The following is a 25,415-nucleotide window of genomic DNA, read 5'->3' as shown; positions in this document are numbered from 1 at the left end:
AACCAAGCATTCTTCCTGTGTGTGAATTTATCTTGTCTGTAATTTTTTTATTTCATTCTTTAGGCATAGGGAAAGCCATTACAGCATTCAATTTACTAATGGGAAAGTCAAAAAACCCTGCATAAAATGAGGAATATTGGATTTGTGTTACTTATCTGAAATCAGCTAAACATGCCTACAACTATTCCAAGGCTAAGATAATGTCATCAGAGCTAGATACAAGGGGAAAAAATAATCTTCAAGACAGAAAAAAAAAAGAATTTCTCTCCCATTGTGCAAAGAAATAATGATGTAAACAGTGATATAAAATATGTAGGGGAGTTATAGATCAGCAGAAATTAGCATGACGACAAAGTCAAAGAAATACTACTTAGGAAAGCCTCTATTTCAACTGAGAAAATACTGATAGAAAGGGAGCAAAATCACTCCTAAAAGAGAAGAAACATTTCAACTTCCAGGTCAAAGACATGAAGGCAAAGACACAAAAAAGGTTCTTTGATTCCCACTGAAAACTGCTTACGCATTTCTTAGTGGATAGTGAATTTAATTCTCCATTCAATTTGCAAATTTGCCTACCAAGATTTTAGCAGGACAAATATATATATAAAACAAAACTCTGGAAGGCAAATGATATTGGCTTAAAGCAGCGTATTGGGACTCAAGAAATCTGAGTTCAATTTCTTGCTCTACTACAGACTTTCATAAATCCTCTGTACTTCTGGAACCCATCTGTAAAATAAAATGAGGATAATAATAATTTAACCGAATATTAGTGGGTAGTACAGGTCGCCCCTGTACTTGACTTGCAGAGATTATGACTACAGTGGATCAGAAAACACCCAGGGGATATGGAAAATATCAACAAAAACAAGTTTTCAATAGAAAACTTTGACTTTTAATTTAAAAAAAATGTTTGGGGCAACTTTAAAATTGATTTTAGACAAATGCTGTTGGAAAGTGGGGGGGGAGGAAATCAGTGTTTTGCTGAACATTTTCTGCTTTTCAGATTCGCAGTTTTCTAATGAAAAAATATTTTTGTCAAAAGCACACACTTTCTATGATATTTTTAAAGTTGAAAACCCAATATTCCATTGGAAAAAAAACATTTGTATGGGAAATTGTCAACCAACCCTAGTCATGAATTTATTACAGCTCCTACTCTGAGAGCTTTGGCCCCGACCCTCAAAATGACATCAGGTGCCCAACTCCCATTGGATTTCAAAGGAGGGTTGGTGCCTAAATACCCTTTGAGGATCTGGGCCTTAGCACATGTCTTATGTTTTGGCTCCAATAAAGTGGCCATCACAATAATACTTCCTTTCTCCAAACTTTTGACTGTTCTCCTATTAGGCTCTGTATTTAAGCACATGCACAACCTTAAGCATGAGTTATCCCACTGATTAAAATAGGACTGTTGTGTGCTTAAAGCTAAACATGTGTTCAAATACCTTGGTGAATCAGGTCCTCAGATTATGAGCTCTCTGGGACACAGACTGTCTCTTACCATGCGTTTGTACAGCACTTAGCACAACGGGGCTGTGATCTTGGTCTGGGTCTTTTTCTTCCTCTCATATATATTTGCAAAATACATGCAATAGTGTATCCAGGCATTTCTGTCAACAGTTTCATGGTCTTTTTCTTCAGATATACTAAACAAGACATCAGCATTCCAACGTCTGTAATCCACCCATAACAAACGAGTGCAATACAGCAGTGAATACATTACAATAAGGAAATGGAGTTCCCAAGGGGTCATAGAGTCTGAAAACAAAGCAAAAAAGTATTTGAAAACGGATGACTTTGTCCTTTGGAAATAACAGGTTTAGAAACTGGTTCTTTAGCTTGCTTACAGCTATCTATATGCATGGGCACGTCCTGGCTTCACCCCCCACCCCCCCGAGAAGAATTTCACATCAGCAGTATAGCCGCCAATTGTGGGTAAGTGTTTTCATGAGTCTTTTTTAACAACAAATTGAAGGGCTTAATAGAAAACAGTAAAAATACAATCCAGATGCAACTTTAATTGTCCAAAGGCGTAGCAGAAATTTGGTCCAATAATGGTGCAATAATCCCCCTCTCCGGAGGAATCCTGACATGCTGAAAATGGAACCCATCCAGCAAGAGTTTTTGATTGGACAGGATTTCCCTTTCATACATACACTGTGCTTCTCTCTTCCAAGTTCCATATTGAGGAGCTGACCAGCCTCTCCTATGGGAAAGGAAGTCTGTTTGAAATTCTCCTGGCCCTGTCCTGTCTGGGAAGACGGGTGAAAGGTGGCTGTGGAGTCGAGACCAGGCCTTCTCTCAGCTCAGCAGATCTGCAGGATCTCTGTGGAGCCAGACGCGGCCCTGCAAGGAAAGCTGCCATGCTGGGTCCTCTGCAGGTAGCAGGGTGGTGTCCAAAAGAGTCATGCTTGCTTGGGTGTCTGCTCAGTAATCCAGAGAAGTGTAACATGACATCGCTCAGAGCTATATTATGTGCCATTTGAACTTCCATGCAGAAATCTGGGAGTCAGGCAGGTTATGGCATGATGAAGCGAGCCCTTCTGCACTGAGCAGCCCCCACAGGGACATTAATCCACCCATCACAAAATATTTAAATGGACTGTAACCCTTCCACCCGATGGATTTGGCAGCAACAAGAGCCCGGTCCAATATCTAGGGTCTCCTTTTAACAATACAAGATAGAACCAGCTCAAGCTTCCATCTGCTAATCTGGGGAAATTACACACCACGTGTAGCACCTCTAAGAGGCAATATTTCCCCTTTTTGCAAGCACTAAATCCGAGTATAGAAAAGAAAAAAATAATTAATTTGGGGATACGCCACAAGCATGATTTGCAAGCATATGACATGAGCAAAACACTCACCCCAAAGTACGTTGGACAGTGTCCTTTGTCTTAAATTCTCAGTTTGCTGTCTGAAAGTCCAACAAACAAATGTTCTTTTAACATGCTACTCATATCTCTCTCTCTCTCTCTCTCTCCACAACACCCCACTCACAGAGTTCAGTGGTGCGTTTGTGTAGTTCACTTCCCAACCTGGAGGTGGTGATGGAGGGGGAAGGCATTGACCAACGCCTCAGCTCCAACTGCTGCCACAGCTCCATCGTTCACTCCTCCGCTGGACACTGCCTGCATTGTGGTTCACTCCACCGCTGTGTTGTCATTCACTTTGCCACTGGCCACTGTGTCATTGTTCCCTCCACTGCTGGACCATTGATCACTGTGTGGTCGTTCTCACCGCTGCTGTGTCACTCTACTGCAACCTCTGCGATGTCTTGAGGTCCCACCACTTAACGCAGCTCTCAGCGATTTCAGCAGTTAGTGGGGGAGCCTCACTACTTGGGCAGGCTGGTCAGTCTCTCTCACTGGAGACACTGCCCCACAGCAGGTGTAAGGTTTAGCCCTTAGACCTGGTTATCAGGGATTTCAGCTCTTGTGAGCCGTAACAAAACAAAAAGACTCCCAATTGAGTCTAATCAGCTCTGTTATTAAACAGTGGAGTGTGGAAGGATCCAACAGTGTCTAGAACTCTTTGGGCAGTGACCACATCACCAGGTATAAGTACCGGTCCCCACCAGCCTCTCTCACCCATATCCACTGTTTAGCAAGTTCCATTCAGTTGAGGGTGACCGCTGTCAACCAGGGCATGCCAAGCACATTTCTGCTGCCCTTTACTCACACAACAAGGGTAACACCACTTTATTACCCCTGCACCCAAAAACAAAAAGTGATTTGCAGTCAAACCCCAGCCAAAAGTGACCATTTGGGCATAGAAGCCCCAACATCTGCACACCTAGGCAGAGTGGGCATGTCTATGCCAATGAGATGAGTTCCTGGAGTATTTTCCTCAGCTCATCACTAGATGTCAGATGAGAGCTCATTCAGACCCTGCTTGCAGGAAAATACTTACCATCTTTAGTCTAAAAATCCCCTTTAACTGCTTTGAAAGTCTCACACACCATCATCACTGTGCAAGATACTTTCCCCTATCTTTTGTCTCTCTCCATGACCTAATTGCAAACAGAGATGTTCCTTTGCCTGATTCAAATGACTCATTACACAACCACACACACACATTAATAAGCACTTATACTAATAGATCAAAATCACCCCAAAAGCTATTTAGTAAAATTGTAGCACTTTGGTTCTGCTACCGCACAGCGCATCATAAAGGCAAACCAACAGGCGCAGCCATTCCCAAATGAAAGCATACTCTCACGCGTGGACCGCATTCTAATTAAGGATAGATGAATTGGCTTCTAACGAAAACTTGGTCCAAAACTCCAATCAAACGTGGATTGAATTTATTTCTGAAATTCACAAACAGATTCTTTTTTCCAAATCAGCATTGTTCATTTTCACAATCCTTTGCTGTTCTGAATTCAGGCCAAGCCGAACAGCAGAAGTGGCAAAATGCCAGGGAAAAACAGCTGTTCTTGAGGATGGTCATCGCCTCAGTAACTCTTGTTCTCTTAATGTACTGCCTCCACTGCCCTGCTCCCCTTCTTTTCAGTGGTAAGTCATCAAGCTTCTGGGGTCCCAGAAGAACTATGAATAATAATACCGCCTAAGGCTTTGTTCGAATGGTTTTCAGATGGAAAGATGGGGAGGACGGCTACCCTGGTTCTTCTAGTGTTCTCCTGCCTTGCTTAGGGAGCACTGTGGCAAGAGGACAGGTAGGTGCTGGGGTCATGGCTCTGCCTTCCTTCTGCTGTTACAAGATTTGTATTTAAGAAGCAGTCGGGGGGCGGGGAGGAGATACTATGCATAAATATTGCCATCTACTGATACATAAGAAAATATAGGGCCTGTTGTAATATTCAGAAGTTAGCAGGTTCAATAAAGTTCTTGCTATGCACGGTAAAGGACTTCCTGTGTGCAACCCTTAACGCCAGCCAGCCAAACCGCTTAGGAGAAGCAGTAAGTGAATTCCCCTTACAAGCCTGGGAGATCCAAGTTAAGGCCGTACTGGACCATTACATCATCTAAGATGACCTCCTGCAGAACACAGTCCATCGAATGTCACCTAGTGAATCCTGCACCAAGCCCATATCTTGTAGCTGGGCTAGAGCATATTGTTTTAGAAAGATACCTCATCTTGATTTAAGATCTCCAAGTGATGACGGATCCACCACAACCATTGGTAAAGCATTCCGATGGCTGATTGCTCTCACTCTTAAAAATGTACACCTTATTTCTAGCCTGACTTTTTCTAGCTTGATCTTCCAACCTTGGATCTTGTTGCACTTGTGTCTGTGCAAATATTTTTGTGCCTCACCAAGGCAACATGTCTCACTGTGATGCTGAAGAGGTGGTAAAAAAGCTGCACTGACCTCCATTCCACAAGCCACACCCACACCCTCTGTCTGGTTCCCTCTCTCCTTCTGCATCTATGAAAGCTTGAGACGGAACAGGTTGTTTGGACTGATTCAGAATTTACCAAATTATGGCATACAGAAACAGCAAATATTAATTAAATCATAACAGTTTAAATGCTCCTTTTACCAGCTGTACATTTGTTCATTATTTGATTTATTGCAGACAATTTGTGCATGAAAAATTCAATTGCTAAGGGTTCACTGAGTCTGGGATGCTTGATTCTAATTATCTATTTTCCTTCGTTTCTGTCTGTTATTTTACTTTCAGAGGCAAGACAAACAATGTAACTTTAATACAAATATCTATTAAAAATCCTCAGGTTATTATGAATCAACTTTAAATAGCCAGGGAATTGCTATTATGCAAATCCAGTGATGGGCTTGGAGGGTAAAGAGCTGCAACACAGAGACGTGTTTTACCAACAGCTCCTTGATAGTATGAGTGAGATTTCCTTCTCAATACGTGTCATTCTTTTAGTCATTGGCTAAGGGTAGTTGGTCCTTTCATAAGACACGTCCATGCAATTTAGGGCCTCTGACCACTCCAATTAAATGATAGCTGCTTGTTTCATTGGTCTAGTCTGCAAATTTCAAAGCTGGGAATCTCCAAAAAAGCCCTAAAAACACACCTAAGGAAGTTAGGCACGGAATTTCCATAGACATTCAATGGGGTTTAGGCACCTGACTCCCTAAGTCTTCTTTGAAAACCTCAGATCCAGATCCGAATGTCTTCAAATTCTCAGGGTGTTTGAATCTGCAGCTTTGGTTTGACATCAGTATCTGAAGACCTACTCACAAAATCTCCATGGGCGAAGAAGGAATCTGCTGAGGAAAGGGGAGTTCCTGGAAGAGGATGTCCATGGGAGCCCTGCCTCACTTGCTACACATTTCTTATGTTCAGGTGTGCCTGTAATGACATGAGAGAGTCTCAGGAGCCCTTGACCAGCCCTTAGCTCCATGCATATCGAGGGTGCATGGCTGGGACAAGCTCTGAGAGGAATGTCCTGGAAAGCTAATCAAGTCTGAGGCTGATTGCACTTCCCAGTGGAGCTCTCCTCAAAAAGAGTGTGTCGTTTCATCAGGGTTTGGGGTGGAATCATTTGGCCCATGATTGGCCAGATTTCCCCCTCTCATAGTAGAAGCGGCGGGGCAGGGGGAAGTAACATTAATTTAGTTATATCTGAATATTGGTGACATCATAGCAGAATTTTCAGAAGCCTTCTTGATCCATTGTTAGCTTCAAGCACTCAGCAGCTGACCTCCCAGTGATCAGCCATGCACCATCTCCTCAGTGGTCATCCCACACTATGATGACTCACTCACCACCACTCCTTCCATGACGACAGGTTTCAGAGTGGTAGCCATGTTAGTCTGTATCAGCAAAAAGAACAAGGAGTACTTGTGGCACCTTAGGCCTTGTCTACACTACGAGAGTAGTTCGATTTTACTTGCATCGAATTTTTGTAATCGATATTGCAAAGTCGAACGTGTGTGTCCACACTAAGGACAGTAATTCGACTTTGTGCGTCCACACTAACGGAGAAAGCGTCGACATTCGAAGCGGTGCACTGTGGTCAGCTATCCCACAGTTCCCGCAGTCCCCTCTGCCCATTGGAATTCTGGGTGTAGCCGGCAATGCCTTCTGGGTAACAAAATGAGTCGAGGGTGCTTTTGGGAAACTGTCGTCATCCGTCCATCACTCCCGCCCTCCCTCCCTGAAAGCGCCGGCGGGAAAACAGTTCGCGCGCTTTTCCAGTCATTGACAGCGCGGACGCCACTGTACTCCGAGCATGGAGCCCGCTGCGACCATCGCTGCAGTTGTGGCCGCTCTCAACGTCTCGCAGCTTATCATAAAGGTTTCCCTGAGGCAGATGCAGAAAAGTCAGGCGAGGAGGCTACGGCACCGCGGTGATGTCCTGAAGTCTGAGAGTAGCACAGACCTGTCAGAAAGCAGGCGACCCAGCGCCGAGGACATCACAGTGGCAATGGGTCATGTTGATGCCGTGGAACGGCGATTCTGGGCACGGGAGACAAGCACTGAGTGGTGGGACCGCATAGTGCTGCAGGTCTGGGATGAATCCCAGTGGCTGCGAAACTTTCGCATGCGGAAGGGAACTTTCCTGGAACTTTGTGAGTTGCTGTCCCCTGCCCTGAAGCGCAGTGACACCCGGTTGCGAGCTGCACTGAGTGTACAGAAGCGAGTGGCCATAGCCCTCTGGAAGCTTGCAACGCCAGACAGCTACCGGTCAGTCGCGAACCAGTTTGGGGTGGGCAAATCTACCGTGGGGGTTGTTGTGATGCAAGTAGCGAAGGCAATCGTTGATGTACTGCTGCCAAAGGTAGTGACCCTGGGAAACGTGGAGGCGATCATAGATGGTTTCGCAGCGATGGGATTCCCAAACTGCGGTGGGGCCATAGATGGAACTCACATCCCTATCCTGGCACCGGACCACCAGGCCACCCAGTACATTAACCGAAAGGGCTACTTTTCCATGGTGCTGCAAGCACTGGTGGACCACAGGGGACGTTTTACCAACATCTACGTGGGATGGCCAGGCAAGGTTCATGACGCTCGTGTTTTCAGGAACTCTGGTCTGTTTAGACGGCTGCAACAAGGTATTTACTTCCCGGACCACAAAATAACTGTTGGGGATGTGGAGATGCCTATAGTCATCCTCGGGGACCCAGCCTACCCGCTAATGCCCTGGCTCATGAAGCCCTATACTGGCGCCCTGGACACTGAAAAAGAACTCTTCAACTACCGGCTGAGCAAGTGCAGAATGGTGGTGGAGTGTGCTTTTGGCCGTCTCAAGGGGAGATGGAGAAGCTTACTGACTCGCTGTGATCTCAGCGAAACCAATATCCCCATTGTTATAGCAGCTTGCTGTGTGCTCCACAATCTCTGTGAGAGCAAGGGGGAGACCTTTATGGCGGGGTGGGAGGTTGAGGAAAATAGCCTGGCTGGTGATTACTCACAGCCAGACAGCCGGGCGATTAGAAGAGACCAGCGGGAAGCGCTGTGCATCCGGGAGGCTTTGAAAGCAAAGTTCCTGAGTGAGCAGGGTAACCTGTGACTTTATAGTTTGTGTACTGAGAAGCTAAACCTGCCCCCGTTTCTTTACCCAGGTAATGTTGACTATCCTATCCAGTTACATACCCCCTTCACCCCCCCTCCAACACACGTGTCGAAATAAAAATAGTTCTACTTTGTTAAAGCACACCGTTTTCTTTAATACTGTTTTCGCGGGAATTTTTTAAAACTGGGACGCAGACTGTGGTGCGGAGCGGGTGTAGTGTTGTGACGCGAATGCAGCTTCTAAACTCAAGGATTGACAGGCTCCGCTGCGGTGGGATGCTTGTTTCAACGGAGCCTGTCACCCCTCCTGATCGGGACTGTGTGTATGGGGGGTCTATTTGACTTTGTGGCAGGGGGAGGACGGTTACAGATCCCCTGCTGTGTGGCTCTGTGATCCTGCCTAAGGACCGGCGCTCAAGATCTGTAACTGCCCTCCCCCGCCACAAAGTCACAGAGCAACCCCCCCCCCCAACATAACATGAAAACAACCTCCCAGACTAACCGGGGTAACTAGTCACTGCATCACTGCACTGTGTATGTGCCCTGCTGCTGTGCCTGCCCCCGACTATGTACCCTGCCAAAGGAGACTGTCCTGTCCAATTACCAACCCCCTTTCCCCTCCTCCTCCAAAAGAACATGATTGAAACAGTAGTTAACAGAAACGAATTTTTTATTATCAACTACACATGGCATTGGGAGGTGAAACTTGGACGTGGGCTTCTGTCAGGCGGGAAGGAAAGAACTTTTCAAATTTTGGGAAATGAGAGCCTTCTGCTACTAGAGCTCTCTGCAGGGGTGGAGTGAGACTTAGCAGGGACTCTGCCGCCTCTCCTTCTTTGCACTTTGGGTGAGGTGGGTATGGGACTTGGTGGCGGGGGATGGCGGTTACAGATGGACTGCAGCGGGGCTCTGTCCTCCTGCCTCCGTTCCTGCAGAACATCCACAAGGCGCCGGAGTGTGTCCGTTTGCTCCCTCAGTAGTCCAAGCAGCGTTTGAGTCGCCTGCTGGTCTTCCTGCCGCCACCTCTCCTCCCGATCCATGTTGGCTTGGTGCATTCGGGTCAAGTTCTCCCGCCACTGGGTCTGCTGTGCTGCCTGGGCTTGGGAACAGGCCATAAGCTCAGAGAACATGTCCTCCCGTGTCCTCTTCTTCCTACGCCTAATCCGCGCTAGCCTCTGGGAGTGTGATTCCAGGCTAGGTTGTGAGACAGTCGCAGACGGGGCTGTGGAAATGGGAAAAAGGGAGTGAATTCCTAAGAAAGATAAATGTAGTTGTGAACAAAGAACATAGTCTTTCTCTGTGAACAAGACCATGCACAGCACCTTTCACATGCGCACTCAGCACAAGGTCGAATTCTCGGCCTTCGCATTCAGTGCCTGGGGTCTTGAACAGCACATTTGAGAAGCGAGGCAGCACAACGGAATTTCTGTTGCAGGCAGACATGGTAAGCCGTACACTTGTGGCAGTTTAAAACTTTTATATTACCACTGGCCTCATTTCACATTTAAATCAATGTCAGTCCCTGCTGCCAGCAATCCGGCAAGCGGGAACTCTGCCCCTGTCCCACCCCCTCGCGGCTGTCCCCGGGAACGATCCCTTTCGGCTGCCCCTCTCCCGCCTCCACCGCGTGGCTGCAAACCAGCGGTTACAGTTCTGTAAAGGAATGGGAAAGCAGTCCCAACACTAACATTCCCCTACCTAATTAAAAGCAGGTCACCATGGCCGACATCACCCTGATGAGGATCTCCGAGAGCGACAAAGAGAGAATGCTCCGGGAAAGCCTCCAAAGACCAGGGCCGTATGCCGCCCTGCTGTGCAGAGCAATGATCCCGGAGTACTTGATAATCTCGTGGCGCGGCAACGTGTCGTACTTCGGAGGACCCAATAAGGCCGCTCTCCCCAAGAACCTCATGCAACGGCTTTCAAGTTACCTCCAGGAGAGCTTCATCGAGATGTCCCAGGAGGATTACTGCTCTATCCCCGGACACATAGACCGCATTTTACTGTAGCTGCAGTAGCAGGGAATAAACAGTAGAGCGGCTTGTGCAGGACAATCACTGAAAACCGGACATTGCTAGATTTCTTTTCAAAACTTGCACTGCCCCTTACTAAACCGTTAAGCGCCTAGGGCACACTAATCATGAACAACCCATTCTTTTAATTGTTAATATTCCTGTTTTGTTTAAAATAAATGTTTAGATGTTTACAACACTTACTGGCTGATCCTTCACCAGATTCTGTGTCCGGGGTAACGGCTCGGGACGCTTCGTAGGGGATCTCTGTAAGGGTGATGAAGAGATCCTGGCTGTCGGGGAAATCAGCGTTGTGAGAGCTGCCGACTGCCTCGCCCTCCTCATCTCCTTCCTCATCTTCCCCGTCCCCTAACATGTCCGAGGAACCGGCCGTGGACAGTATCCCATCCTCAGAGTCCACGGTCACTGGTGGGGTAGTGGTGGCGGCCGCACCGAGGATGGAATGCAGTGCCTCGTAGAAACGGGATGTCTGGGGATGGGATCCGGAGCGTCCGTTTGCCTCTTTGGTCTTCTGGTAGCCTTGTCTCAGCTCCTTGATTTTCACGCGGCACTGCGTTGCATCCCGGCTGTATCCTCTCTCTGCCATGTCTTTAGAGATCTTCTCGTAGATCTTTGCATTCCTTCTTTTGGATCGCAGCTCAGAAAGCACGGACTCATCGCCCCACACAGCGATGAGATCCAAGACTTCACGATCAGTCCATGCTGGGGCTCTCTTTCTATTCACAGACTGCACGGCCATCACTGCTGGAGAGCTCTGCATCGTTGCCAGTGCTGCTGTGCTCGCCACGATGTCCAGACAGGAAATGAGATTCAAACTGGCCAGACAGGAAAAGGAATTCCAATTCAAATTTTCCCGGGGCTTTTCCTGTGTGGCTGGTCAGAGCATCCGAGCTCGCACTGCTGTCCAGAGCGTCAACAGAGTGGTGCACTGTGGGATAGCTCCCGGAGCTATTAGCGTCGATTTCCATCCACACCTAGCCTAATTCGACATGGCCATGTCGAATTTAGCGCTACTCCCCTCGTCGGGGAGGAGTACAGAAGTCGAATTAAAGAGACCTCTATGTCGAACGAAATAGCATCGCAGTGTGGACGGGTGCAGGGTTAATTCGATGTAACGGCGCTAACTTCGACATAAACGCCTAGTGTAGACCAGGCCTTAGAGACTAACACATTTATTTGGGCATAAGCTTTCATGGGCTAAAATCCACTTCATCAGATGGAAATATTTTCCACTGCATGCATCCGATGAAGTGTATTTTAGTCCACGAAAATGTATGCCCAAATAAATGTGTTAGTCTCTAAGGTGCCACAAGTACTCCTTCCATGATAACTTTCTCAAGGTTACTTCCATCTCTACACCTGACATGACTAAAGTGCATAAGTTGGCACCTGTTGATTTCCAAAACAGGGGACATGCAAGAGGCTTCTCCAGCACTACATATCAAAGGCTTCAATTTTCTGCTTTTCCAGCAGCATTAATTTCCCATAATTCACTTACATAAGTTGCTGTGGAAAAATATTAAGCTTTTCACCAGTTGAACCTTCGTACATTTTGAGATGCCACGTTTTTTTCCCAAACTTTCATAAGGGAGGCCATGATTGAGGGAGCCTTGGTTGGAGAGGTATGAATGATCCGAGAGAACATCCATTGCATTGTATTGGTGGCTTAGCAGAGAGCATCACAATCAATCAGTGTGTCTGAGATCAGTTAAGAGGTGTCCACCAATGGAAATCCCAGCTTCTTCCACTTTGTCATAAGCCTTCCAGGACTTGTCTCATTATAAATTCTGCATATATGTTGAAAAGGCTTGAGAACAGAATACACCTTTGTCTCACACTCTTCCCGGTGGAAAACTACTCAGAGGTGCCATGTTTGCACCATGGTCTTTTGATGATGATAAACACTTGCAAGGAGTTCAATGAGATGCTTTGGAATCTCCGTGTCTGTCAGAATCCTCCAAAGACAGTCCTGTTGGGAAGTGCGAAATACTTTTGAGTAGGCAAGGAAACAGATGCTCAATGGATGTTTGTACTCCCTGCATTTTACAGGGATGTAAAAGATCTTCACAATTTGATAGCATGTGCCTGGCCATCTCTGAAATCAGCTTGTTGTGGTGGTAGTTCTACTTCTATCATTTGCCTCATGCAATCCTGAATTGTGTCGAGAGAACTTTCCTCATAGGCAATATCAAGGAGATGATTTGATTATGACTAAACTCTATTATGTCGTCTGTCTTTGGTAAGGGCAGAAAGATCCCCTTCATCTCGCCACTTTCTAGTCATCCATACGTCATTGCAAATTTTCCATGAGATCAATACCACTGTCACCAATCACTTTTAATGAACCAGCAGAATTCATAATAGCACACACCAGCATTGATGGCTCCAGCTTCATACACTCCTTTCTATTACCCTGTATTATAAGTGGCTCTGATGAGGGGATACAAATTAACATTGGTGTTTGATAACATAAGAACGGCCATACTGGGTGAGACCAATGGTCTATCTAGCCCTGTATCCTGTCTTCTGACAGTGGCCAATGCCAGGTCCTTCAGACAGAATGAACAAAACAGGGCAATTATCACATGCTCCATTCTCTGTTGTCCAGTCCCAGCATCTGGCAGTCAGAGGCTTAGGGACACCCAGAGCATGGGGATGCATACCTGACCATCTTGGCTAATAGCCAGTGGTGGACCTACCCTCCATTAATTCATCTAATTCTTTTTTGAACCAAGTTATACTATTGGCCTTCACAACATCCCTTGGCAACAAGTTCCACAGATTGACAGCGCATTGTGTGAAGAGGTACTTTCTTATTTGATTTAATCTTGCTGCCTATTAATTTCTTCGGGTGACCCCTGGTTTTTGTATTATGTGAAGAGGTAAACAACACTTCCTTATTCATTTTCTCCACACCATTCATGATTTTATAGACCTCTACCATATCCCGCCTCAGTCATCTCTTTTCCAAGCTGAATGGCCCCAGTCTTTTTATTTAATTGCTCCTCAGACCGAAGCGGTTGCATACCCCTAATCTTTTTTGTTGCCCTCTCTGTACTTTTTCCATTTCTAATGCATCTTTTTGAGATGGGTCAACCAGAACTGCAAACAGTATTCAAGGTATAGGGGCGCCATGGATTTATAGAGTGGTATTATGATATTTACTTTCTTATTATCCATCTTTTTTCCTAATGGCTCCTAACATTTTTAGCCTTTTTGACTGCTGCTACCTATTGAGTAAATGTTTTCAAAACACTAGCCACAGTGACTCCAAGATCTTCTTTTTTTTTTTGAGTGGTAACAGCAATTTGAGTCCCCATCATTTTTGTATGTACAGTTGGGATCACGTTTTCCCATGTGCATTACTTTGCATTTGTCAAAATGGAATTTCATTTGCCATTTTGTTGCCCTGTCACCCAGTTTTGTGAGATTCCTGTTAACTACTCTGCTTTAGGCTTAACTATCTTGAGTAATTTTCTATCAACTGCAAACTCTGTCATCTCACTGCTTACCCCTTTTTCCAGATTACACTGCTCTACAGCCAAAATGCTTCTGAAATAAATGTAGTCAAACTTTACTAATTCTGGGTCACTGAGAACGAAAATGATGCTTAAAATTGTAGATTGGCTCTAGTTTTCAAGATATGCTATTGGGTCAGTATATACGACCCTTGACTTGGGAATGGCAGAGGATAAGTGAGTTATAAAGGGAAGGGATCTCAATTTAAACCAGAAATGACTAAAATACATCTTTGACTGGATCTATGAATAAATCTATGACTGGGTTTGGACAGTACTTGCTTTTTAGGCAAAACAATGAATGATGCAATCTGAAGCTGGTATTGCGTTATACATGATATGAATTGCATCATGTTATTCCTAGAAGTCATGGATGATGCAATCATAACAAAGCTTACATCACTCTGCTGAACAAATTGCCCTATATCAGCTCTAGAAATCATACAGTGTCGTGCTCTCTTATTTGTCAGTGTTTGATTTTGCAAAGGGACACATTTCTATTTAGCCAAAATGAGCAGAGATGCCTCGTACTTGTGTGAGCAGTGCAGATAACTTCTGCTATGTTTGTGGTGAAGTGACTTTTGCATCACAAAAGCGCAGTATAACCACTATGGTTAAGAAAGCCTATCACCTTTATTTTGGTTGCAAAATTGGAGATCAGGACAAGAGGTGGGCCCAACACATATGCTGCAACATTTGTGCAACAAATCTTTGCCAGTAGTTGAACAGGAAAAGGAAATCTATGCCTTTTGCAGTGCCAATGATTTGGAGAGAGCCAACAGATCATACCAGCAATTGTTACTTCTGCATGGTGCCTCCAGTTGAGAAAGGTGTGTCAAAGAAGAAAAAGTGGACTGTGCATTATCCAAAGATTCCATCAGCTATACGCCCAGTACCCCACGGAGAAGGACTGCCGGTTCCTGATGCACCAGAATCACTCTCACTTGAGTCAGACGAGAAAGAGGAAGAGGATGAAACTTCTGGTCCTGAACCATCACTGTCAAAGGACCCACATTTTCTCCCATCCTCCTCCTCTGAACCACACCTCATAACACAAGGTGAACTGAATGACCTTGTTGGGATTTGGAACTACCCAAGAGTAAGGCAGAGCTGTTGGGCTCCAGACTACATCAGTGGAATCTCCTGGCAGGTGATGTTAGGGTTTCCATGTTCTGTGACCGTCAAAAGGATCTTGTCCCATTCTTCTTCATGGAAGGTGATCTTGTAGCCTGCTACAAAATTGATGGTGTGAGGGCAGCCCTCAACATCGTTCACAATCCAGATGAGAGGAGACTGTTCATTGATTCATCGAAGACGAATCTTAAAGCTGTTTTACTGCATAATGGCAATGTTTTGTCATCAATTCCAGTTGGTCATGCAGTCCATATGAAGGAAACCTATAACATGAAACAACTTTTGAGGTGCATAAACTATGACCAACATCAGTGGCAGCTTTGTGGCAATTTGAAGGTTGTTGCTCTCTTGCTTGGTATGCAGACTGGATACACAAAGTACTGCGGTTTTCTCTGCGAATGGGACAGTTGTGCAAGAGATTCCCACTACATCAAGAAAGATTGGCCAGTCCGACAGTCATTGGAGCCTGGGAGGAAAAGTGTTCAGCATCCACCACTTGTTGAATCAAGGAAGATTTTGTTACCACCCTTACACATCAACTGGGTCTGATGAAGAACTTTGTCAAGGCCATTGACAAAACACAAGCAGCTTTCAAGTACCTCTGTGGAAAATTTCCAAGGATAAGTGAAGCTAAGATAAAGGAAGGTGTCTTTGTTGGTCCTCAGATTCATGAACTTCTTCGAGATGATGCATTTGACCATGCACTGCGTGGCAAGGAAAAGACGGCATGGAAAGCCTTCCAGTTAGTGGCAATAAATTTTCTCGGAAACAACAAGGCAGACAACTACAGGTTGTTGGTGGAAAACCTCCTCCAGGCATACAAAAGCCTTGGTTGCAACATGTCACTAAAGATACATTTTTTGCACTCTCTAGATTTTTTTCCACTGAACTGCAGAGCAGTAGTGAGTGATGAGCACGGCGAGCGATTTCACCAGGACATTGCAACAATGGAGAAATGCTATCAGGGCAAATGCTGCAACACTGAATAGGACTAAACTGCGTACATAAAAGTTTTTTGCCTTTTGTTTCATAATAAATTTTATTTATATAATCCTTTTGCCGATTTTTAAAGTGTTACATAAACAGGACAGGTGAAATATTATCATGTAAAGCAACCATAAACACATCAAAAGACCTAGGTTTACAATTTATGATTAAAACTCTACTATCTACACAATATACATAGACATAAAATGTAAAAACTGAAATATCTTAGAAACAGTAGCCAATCAGTTGTTTTAATTGTCATATTTGAATTCAGCACATCAAAATACATAATAAATAGCACATTTTATCTCTGAAGCAGACGACTTCTCAAAAATTGTAGACCAGTGTTATTTATGAATATGTTGAACAACACTAGGCCCAGTACGGATCCTGGGCGGGACCTTGCTGTGTAATTCTCTCCATTCTGAAAGCTGATTTATTCTTTACTATAGTTTCAACCAATTTGCCTGGCACTGAAGTTAGGTTTACCGACCTGTAATTGCCAGGATTGCCTCTGGAGACTTTTTTTAAAAATGGGTGTTACATTAACTATCGTGCAATCACCTGGCACAGAAGTTGATTTACGTGATAGGTTACATACCACAGTAGTTCTGCAATTTCATATCTGAATTCCTTCAGACTTCTTAGTTGAATATCATCTGGTTCTGGTGATTATTACTGTTTAATTTATCAGTTTGTTCCAAAACCACCTCCACTGACCCCTCGATCCTGGTCAGTTCTTCAGATCTGTCAACTAAAAAGAATGGCTCAGATGTGGGAATCTTCCTCATATCCTCTGCAATGAAAACTGATGCAAAGAATTCATTTAGCTTCTCCGTAATGGCCTTGTCTTCCTTGAGTGTTCCTTTAGCACCTCGATCGTCCAGTGCCTCCCCACCCCTGATTGTTTGGCAGGTTTCCTGCTTCTGATGTACTTAAAAAAATGCTGTTCGTTTTTGTGTCTTTTGCTTGTTGCTCTTCAAATTCATTTTTTGGCCTGCCTAATTATACTTTTACACTTGACTTGCCAGATTTTATTCTCCTTTCTATTTTCCTCAGTAGGTTTTGGCTTCCAATTTTTTTTTCTTTAATTTGGGGTGCACATCTAATTTGAGTCCCTATTATGATGTTTTTAAAAAATTCCATGCAACTTGCAGGCATTTAACTATTTTGACTGTTCCTTCTAATTTCTGTTAAACGAGCTTCCGCATTTTTTTGTAGCTCCCCCTATTAAAGTTAAATGCTACTGTGGTGGGCTTCTTTGGTATTCACCACCACCACCACCACCAGGATGTTATATTTCATTACGTTATGGTCACTATTACAGAGCAGTTCAGCTATATTCACCTCTTGGACCAGATCCTGTTCTTGACTTAGAAGTAAATCGAGAATTGCCTATCTCCTTGTGAGTTCTAGGACTAGCTGCTTCAAGAAGCAAATTTTATCTTTGCATCGCATCCTGAAATGACACGTACCCAGTCAATATGGGGATAATTGAAATCTCTTATTAATTATTATTATTATTGAGTTTCCTATTTTTATGGCCTCTCTGATGTCCCCGATCATTTCACAATGACCTGGTCAAGTGGTTGGCAGTATAGTCCTACTGCTATATACTCTTATTATTCAAGCGTGGAATTTCTATCCATAGAGATTCTGTGATACAGTTTGATTCATTTAAGATTTTTACTATCTTTGCCTCTATGCTTTTTTTACATATAATGCCACCCCCCCACCAGCTCAACCTATTCTGTCATTCCGATATATTTTGTACCTTTGTATTACTGTGTCCCATTGATATCACCATGTTTCATGAGAACTCTGCCATTATGATCTTCTATCATGTTCAGTCATGGAGGATACTGAAGGGGGAGTGGGAAGACGGGGCAGAAAATCTCTCTGTTCATTCCCTTCTGTAGATTTCCTCACATCGGGCTGTCGGAAATGGGGGTTACCTCCACTGATTACATTCAGGAGCAACCCTAAACTTGGCAGATCCCGAGGATCCATGGGAGGACAAGACCTCTGGTGAGTCCCTGAACTGGTTCTTCCCTGTCCTTCCTGGGGCTGCCCCCGGGTGTCTAGCAGTGTAGCACCTTTGGAGGGGACTCGATCATTGTCTACAAGTACCTACATGGGGAAGAGATGTCTTTTAGTAGGGGTATTTTTCATCGAGCAAAGACATTAGAAGATCCAATAGGTGGAAGCTGAAGCTAGACAAAACTGAGTCAAAAGCAACGAGGGTGAACAACCATTGGAACAATTTACCGAGGGAAGTAGTGGATTTGTCATCACTTCCCGTCTTTATGTCAAGAGTGAATATTCTTCTCAGATGTGCTTTAGCTCAAACAGAAGTTATGGGTTTGATACAGAAATTACCAGGTGAGGTTTTCTTGGCCACATTCTGCGGGTGGTCAGACTAGATGACCATAATGGTCCCTTCTGGCCACCAAAGCCAATGAGTCTCTGAAAGTTCCTGACAAAATGCAGGCTCCTAGGACTATGTTGTTACACTCCATATGTTGCCATGAATGCATTTCTCAAACTTGCTTTCTGTGCCAAACCCCCAAACCTGGGCCATCTCTCGATGCACATTTAGGGTGTTCTTATAGCAGCAGCTCCACTCCTGCTTTGTTTTAAACAAATCCAAACTTGTCCTTATGTACTGAAATCTAAACTTATTTTTGTTTGGTAGTGCACTTCGCATTCATTAAACAGCCTGGCACAGAGCACACAGTCAGTTAAAACGCGATGCTGTGCATTTCAATAGTTCCCACTGTGATTTTTTTTTTTAATTGCAATCCAACAGACAAAAATCTTGCCAAGGTCACCGCTGTTTAATTATCCGTGTGATTGACAGGGCCACCGTAAAAATAACCCCGAATAACCAGAAAACGTGTGTAGTAGCTGAAATCCATTAGAAACAGAGTAATTGGAGGAACAGGGTTTGGAACCACACAGATAGAGAAACTGAGCAATCTGAGGGGAGAAACTCGACTAAATAGGAAGTGGCAGATGCCACCAGCTTTCACTATATACGATTTTAATTAGTTTGTATCCTCAGTGTAACCAGGAACTACACTAATGAAACTGTCCTGCAAAATGTCAGAGCTACCGTAGCATCTTACCTCGGCTAAGAATTGTACACAATACTCTGAGGTTGTTTAGAGCTTGGGGATTGATTCAGTCAGGAGTTCTGCACCATTTGTGCTGCCTTTCTAACGATTTACTGCTGCAAGAGGATCATGTGTGTGGCACATGCACACAGAAAGGAGAAATAAATTACAGTCAAGAAGCTTTGTAAACGTCTACGTGTACGCTGACCGCAATCCGCAGAGATTGCCAAAACACAGGTGATGTGACTGTAGTTTAGGGAACAATGTCATTTATGTCTTATTTAGCACTTTTCTTCTTTGGATCTCAAAGCACTTTACAAAGGAGGGCAGTGTCAATATCCCCATTTTACAGATGGGGAAACTGGAGGCACAGGGAGGCAACCTGGCTTGTCTAAGGTCACCCAGCAGGCCAGTGGCAAAGCTGGGAAGTGAACCTACACTCTCCTGCTTCCCAGTTCACTGCCCCATCCACTAGGCAACACTGCATCCCACATACCTCCACAGATAAATGCTGCAGATGTAGGGAATAAATAAAATGAGATTTTAAGGGCCATTGTTAATTAAAAAGTGATTCCTCGTGACCCCTGTGTGATTATTATGAATTATTACAGTAGCATATAGAGGCCCTGACTAAGATCAGTGCCAGGCACTGTACATGCATACAGTAAGACACAATCCCAAAGAGCTTTTGATCGAAACAGACAAAGGGTGGGAGTGGAAACAGAAGCACAGAGGGGGAAGTGACTTGCCCAGAGTAACACAGCAGGTCAGCAGCAGAGCAGGGATTACACAATGCAGAAACATAATTTCAGCATTTTAGTTCAGGAAGATCCATTACTTGTTTTCAGCCGTATTTTATATACCCAATACCCATCTGGGTCTTGAGCCGACATCCACTGGAAGTCAATGTTTTTTGCTGAATTCAAAGGAAATGGATAAGCCATGTATTTGCAGGTAGTAATAGAACCTCTATAATGATAATAAAAGTTTAAACCACTTTTTGATGGAAAAAAGGATTGTAGACCTTATCCAGTAGGCGTTTTTTATGGATCCCTGATGGTGTGGCACAACGTCTTCATTCCTACTGGGGTTACAATGTGTCCATTGTTATGAGAAAACAAAGTTCCATCCCTGAAACCAAATGATTGTCCTGATGAATCTTTAACAGAGCAGGCAATCAGGATGATAGTTATTCCTTCCTCAGCGTGTGGCTGTTCTCTCTGTCTCCAACAGAAGGAGACAGAAAACACAAGTGTTAATCATTTGGGGGTATTCTCTACTCAACGTTTAGTTCTGCTTTGGCGTGGGAGGACTGACTGGCTCCCAAGTAGCAATAAATGGGATTTTCAGAAGCACTCACCACTGACCTAACTCTGTTCCCAGTCAAGTCGAGGGAGGTTAACCATTGATTTCAGTGCAAGCTAAGGCCAACACTGAGCCATTTTGAAAACCCTACTAAAAAACTATTACCACACCTCACCGTGACACTACACAGTTCCAAGTAGCACCCGGGGGGGAAGGGAGGGAGACAACACCCATCACACCCACACAATCACGTCTTGTTTATGCCACACTTAGTCTAATCATCTGATTTTCTCTTCTTATTCTCTTTTGCCGTGTTCTCTGCCCTTTCCCTTGGAAGCACATTAGGTATGATGGGACAACAATGATCTCACCATCAGGTTGCAGGGACAACATTAGGACCTCAGCCACCTAGGACAAAGAATTCAAAACAGCTGAATCAGGCATTCTAAAATATAGAAGATTAGGGTTGGAAGAGACCTCAGGAGGTCATCTAGTCCAACCTCTTGCCCAAAGCAGGACCAACCCCAACTAAATCATCCCAGCCAGGGCTTTATTAAGCGAGGTCTTAAAAATCTCAAAGGATGGAGATTCAACCACTTCCCTAGGTAACCCATTCCAGTGCTTCATGACCCTCCTAGTGAAATAATTTTCCCTAATATCCAATCTAAACCTCCCCCACTGCAACTTGAGACCATTGCTCCTTGTTCTGTCATCTGCCACCACTGAGAACAGCCGAGCTCCATCCTCTTTGGAACCCCCCTTCAGGTAGTTGAAGGCTGCTATCAAATCCCCTCCACTCTACTCTTCAGCAGACTAAATGAGCCCAGTTCTCTCAGCCTCTCCTCATAAGTCATGTGCCCCAGACCCTTGATCATTTTTTTTGCTCTCTGCTGGACTCTCTCCAATTTGTCCACATCCTTTCTGTAGTGGGGGGCCCAAAACTGGACACAGTACTTCAGAACGAATGGATATAAACTGGCCGTCGGGAAGTTTAGGCTTGAAATTAGATGAAGGTTTCTAACCATCAGAGGTTAGAAGTTTTGGAACAGCCTTCCGAGGGAAACAGTGGGGGCGAAAGACCTCTCAGGCTTTAAGATTAAGCTTGATAAGTTTATGGAGGGGATGGTTTGATGGGATAAAGTGATTTTAGTCAATAGGTCAATAACGTGCCATCGCTGGTAATTAGCAACAGTGGTCAATGATGGGACATTAAAAGTTACTACAGAGAACTTTTTCCAGAGTGTCTGGCTAGAGAATCTTGCCCACATGCTCAGGGTTCAGCTGATCGCCATATTTGGGGTCGGGAAGGAATTTTCCTCCAGGGTAGATTGGCAGAGGCCCTGGAGGTTTTTCGCCTTCCTCCGCAGCACGGGGCAGGGGTCGCTTGCTGGAGGATTCTCAGCGATTTGAAGTCTTTAAATCATGATTTAGGGACTTCAACAGCTGAGGCAAGGGAGAGAATTCTTCCAGGAGCAGGTGGGTCAGGTTTTGAGGCCCGCATCATGCGGGAGGTCAGACTAGATGATCATAATGGTCCCTTCTGACCTTAGAGTCTATGAGATGTGGCCTCACCAGTGCCGAATAGAGGGGAATAATCACTTCCCTCGATCTGCTGGCAATGCTCCTGCTAATGACAGGTTTCAGAGTGGTAGCCGTGTTAGTCTGTATCAGCAAAAACAATGAGGAGTCCTTGTGGCACTTTAGAGACTAACAAATTTATTTGGGCATAAGCGGTCGTGGGCTAAAACCCACTTCATCAGCATTTGATAAATAAAATAAATTTGTTAGTCTCTAAAGTGCCACAAGGACTCCTCGTTGTTTTTGCTCCTACTTATGCAGCCCAATATGCCGTTAGCCTTCTTGGCAACAAGGGCACACTGTTGACTCATATCCAACTTCACATTTACTGTAATCCCCAGGTCCTTTTCTTCAGAACTGCTGCTTATCCAGTCAGTCCCCAGTCTGTAGCGGTGCATGGGATTCTTCCATCCTAAGTGCAGGACTCTGCACTTGTCCTTGTTGAACCTCATCAGGTTTCTTTTGGCCCGATCCTCTAATTTGTCTAGGTCCCTCTGTATCCTATCCCTACCCTCCAGCGTATCTACCTTCGCGCCCCCCCCCCAGTTTAGTGTTATCTGCAAACTTGCTGAGGGTGCAATCCATTCCATCATCCAGATCATTGATGAATATGTTGAACAAAACTGGCCCCAGGACAGACGCCTGGGGCACTCCGCTAGCCAGCTGCCAACTAGACATTGAGCCGCTAACCACTACCCATTGAGCATGATGATCTAGCCAGCTTTCTATCTGTCGTATAGTCCATTCATCCAATCCATACTCCTTTAATTTGCTGGCAAGAATACTGTGTGAGACCATATCAAAAGCTTTGCTAAAGTCAAGGTATATTACCTCCATCACTTTCCCCATATCCACAGCGCCAGTTATCTCATCACAGAAGGCAATCAGGTTGGTCAGGCATGATCTCAGGATGGAACTGGTCCAGTGTTAGCACAGTGATTGCAGTAATGACTGCTACATCGAAGATTGCCAAACACTTTCCTTTATGATCCCAGGGTTTTCATTGAAAATGTTGGCAAAAATCATCTTTTGCCTTGATCCCTCCCCCCCACCCCCACCCCTGCACCTCACCCCAACCCCATGCTTGCTCTCGGCCCAAAAATGGTTTAACAAAATGTATGAGTGAGCAATGGTCAGAGGTCTTTTACTTTTAAGGATAAACTGGGGGAAACCCCTAACCTTTTCTTAGATTAAGGAAAATTCTAACCCCACTCGGCTATTAACTGTTCCCACTGAGAAGCTTTGTTCTGTTCACTGACTTTTGGAAAACAAAAGGATTGGATTTCTCAAAGTTATAAGCATTTGGGCCCCATTTCAGCAAAAGCCCCGTTGAGTTACTAGGATGAGAGCAGAACATACAGGCCTCATGGCAGATCAGGGCTCCTCGTGCTAGTTTTTGCATACTAGGAGCCCAATCCTGTGAGATACTGAGTACCCTCACCTCCCACTGAACTTTCAGGAGGTCCTGAGCATCATGGAGACATTGGCCCCAGGAATGCCCACCCGCCAAGCGACAGACTGAGCAGGGGTGTGCCATTAACAGGAGCACTCTTCACAAAATGGATACTAGGCAACAGGCCTTGTGGTCTGCATGGATCGTCCCCCCCACCCCCACCCCCGTGAGGCCCCATTGCAATGTACACCGGTATGGACACATTGGTGTATGCTCTGCATGGAGGTTAATGGATGGTTCAGTAGTGAACGGGCCCCAAGACATGTGTGGGTGTGGCTTCTGCCAAAGGAAGGAATGGGGTGAAGTGGCCTACCAGATGTGCACGCCGACTGCAAGGGTAGCCTCTGTCTGGGTGTCCTAACCACAGTGGTTAGAAACTTTACAAAAGAATAGTGCTACCTAGGTGCTTCCCTGGCCTTTATCACCAGAGTATCTGAGCAGCTCTCACTCAATGGATTTTATCCTCCCAAACCCCTGCATGGTGAGCAAGCCCCAGCCCCATTTTACAGATGAAGAACAGGGAAGGTTAAGTGACTCACCAAAGGTCACCCGATAAGCCAGTGGTTGAGCTAGCAATTGCATCCATATCTTCTATGTTCCAGTCCAGTGCCCGGTTCATTCTGCCGCCCTTCCTGGCCTGGCCTCACTTGCAGTTTCTTGTGCCTTTCCTGTGAAGTTCTCTCCCCGGGTTGTGTCCTGCCTTTCACCTGAGCTACATGCTTATTACACTCCTCGAGTAGCTAGGCCATCTGGCTGTGCTCATTGTGCCCCATAGAAGGCGGTCACATCACAGACTTAGTGAGGCCAAATTCCTGATTGCATTACAGCACCTTGGCATTTCCAGAGCAGTGCAAGAGACCCATAACCTTGCCACCGATGGCCAGCAGAGAATCCCACCCTCAGAGGTGAGTTCCTGCTAGCACAAGTGAACTATACCAAGCCCTGTGTATAGAGTACAGGGGGGTGGGGATCCCCCTATGTTAATCCTCCACTGGCTGAGGCTCCGTTCAGAACCCTGCAACAGTGGTGTAACTCAAAGCAGTCCAACAACAGCTCTAAGTCACATTAGGGCTGGGGTCAGCCCAGGGATCAGAGAGCTGCATCCTGACACCCCCACTCCTTCGCCCCTCGCGCAGCTTTAGTGCTAAGTGACAAATAGCTGCACCTGTTCCATCAGTTATCAACTCAGAACAACAATCCTATCCCCTGAAAGGGCCTGCGAGATGACACAACAAGTATATCACTAATGGGCTTCCCTTTTTGAAGGCTCTTAATACTTCACAAGAGGGTACGACTTCAAAGCGTCTGCCCAAAGAAGGGATGCTCACCCAGGACCCAGCAGGGAGCAACCGTCCTCTGAAAAGGGAACAAGGGTTTGAAATATACCCAGGCTCAAAGCAGCTCTCTCGGGTAGCATGAAGCCCTTTGAAATGCTCAGTGCAGATCTTTGGATAATGAGTTTAATTAACATGCTGCGGTTTTAAGAGGAGATTAACCCGGAGGAGGAAAACAGCAGGTATGACGGCTCAACGTGGTAACAAAGGCTAACATCTCACTTCCAATGCACTATAAAGGATGGGCTTAGCTACACAAGACCGGATCTCACTGAGCCCTTGTTGTGAACTAAGCAAAGGTAACAGGCTCCACGAGGCGGTTGAGAGATAAATACGGGGCCAATTTCAGAGCTGGTGTAAACAGGTGGAAACCCACTCATGCCAGCTCCATCGCTCTCTTAATTTGGCTCAGAGACTCTGCGGGCCTGAGAAAGCTGAACTTCAGCATGGAAGGATTAAGCGCTACCCAGCGTTAGCCTGTTTGACTATGACTAAGGC

At 45.2% G+C, this 25,415-nt stretch overlaps 1 protein-coding gene and 1 long non-coding RNA gene across 3 annotated transcripts in view; both read right to left on the bottom strand.

Annotated features, from left to right (window-relative positions):
* LOC135984088 (uncharacterized) overlaps positions 1 to 25,415 on the bottom strand; it is a 104,742-nt gene that overhangs the window by 18,652 nt on the left and 60,675 nt on the right. The gene's annotated exons all lie outside the window — the stretch shown is intronic.
* Positions 9,112 to 11,628, bottom strand: LOC135983514 (uncharacterized). Its single transcript, XM_065595846.1, has 2 exons — positions 10,676 to 11,628; positions 9,112 to 9,681 (listed from the first exon to the last, which is right to left on the bottom strand). Exons 1-2 carry the CDS (start codon positions 11,250 to 11,252, stop codon positions 9,206 to 9,208), a joined length of 1,053 nt encoding a protein of 350 aa, XP_065451918.1. The 5' UTR covers positions 11,253 to 11,628; the 3' UTR covers positions 9,112 to 9,205.

Source organism: Chrysemys picta, chromosome 5 (assembly GCF_011386835.1).
Source record: "Chrysemys picta bellii isolate R12L10 chromosome 5, ASM1138683v2, whole genome shotgun sequence".
Classification (NCBI taxonomy): Eukaryota; Metazoa; Chordata; order Testudines; family Emydidae; genus Chrysemys; species Chrysemys picta.
Note: the sequence above shows the minus strand (reverse complement) of the source record. Positions and strands in the feature narration are given on the sequence as shown.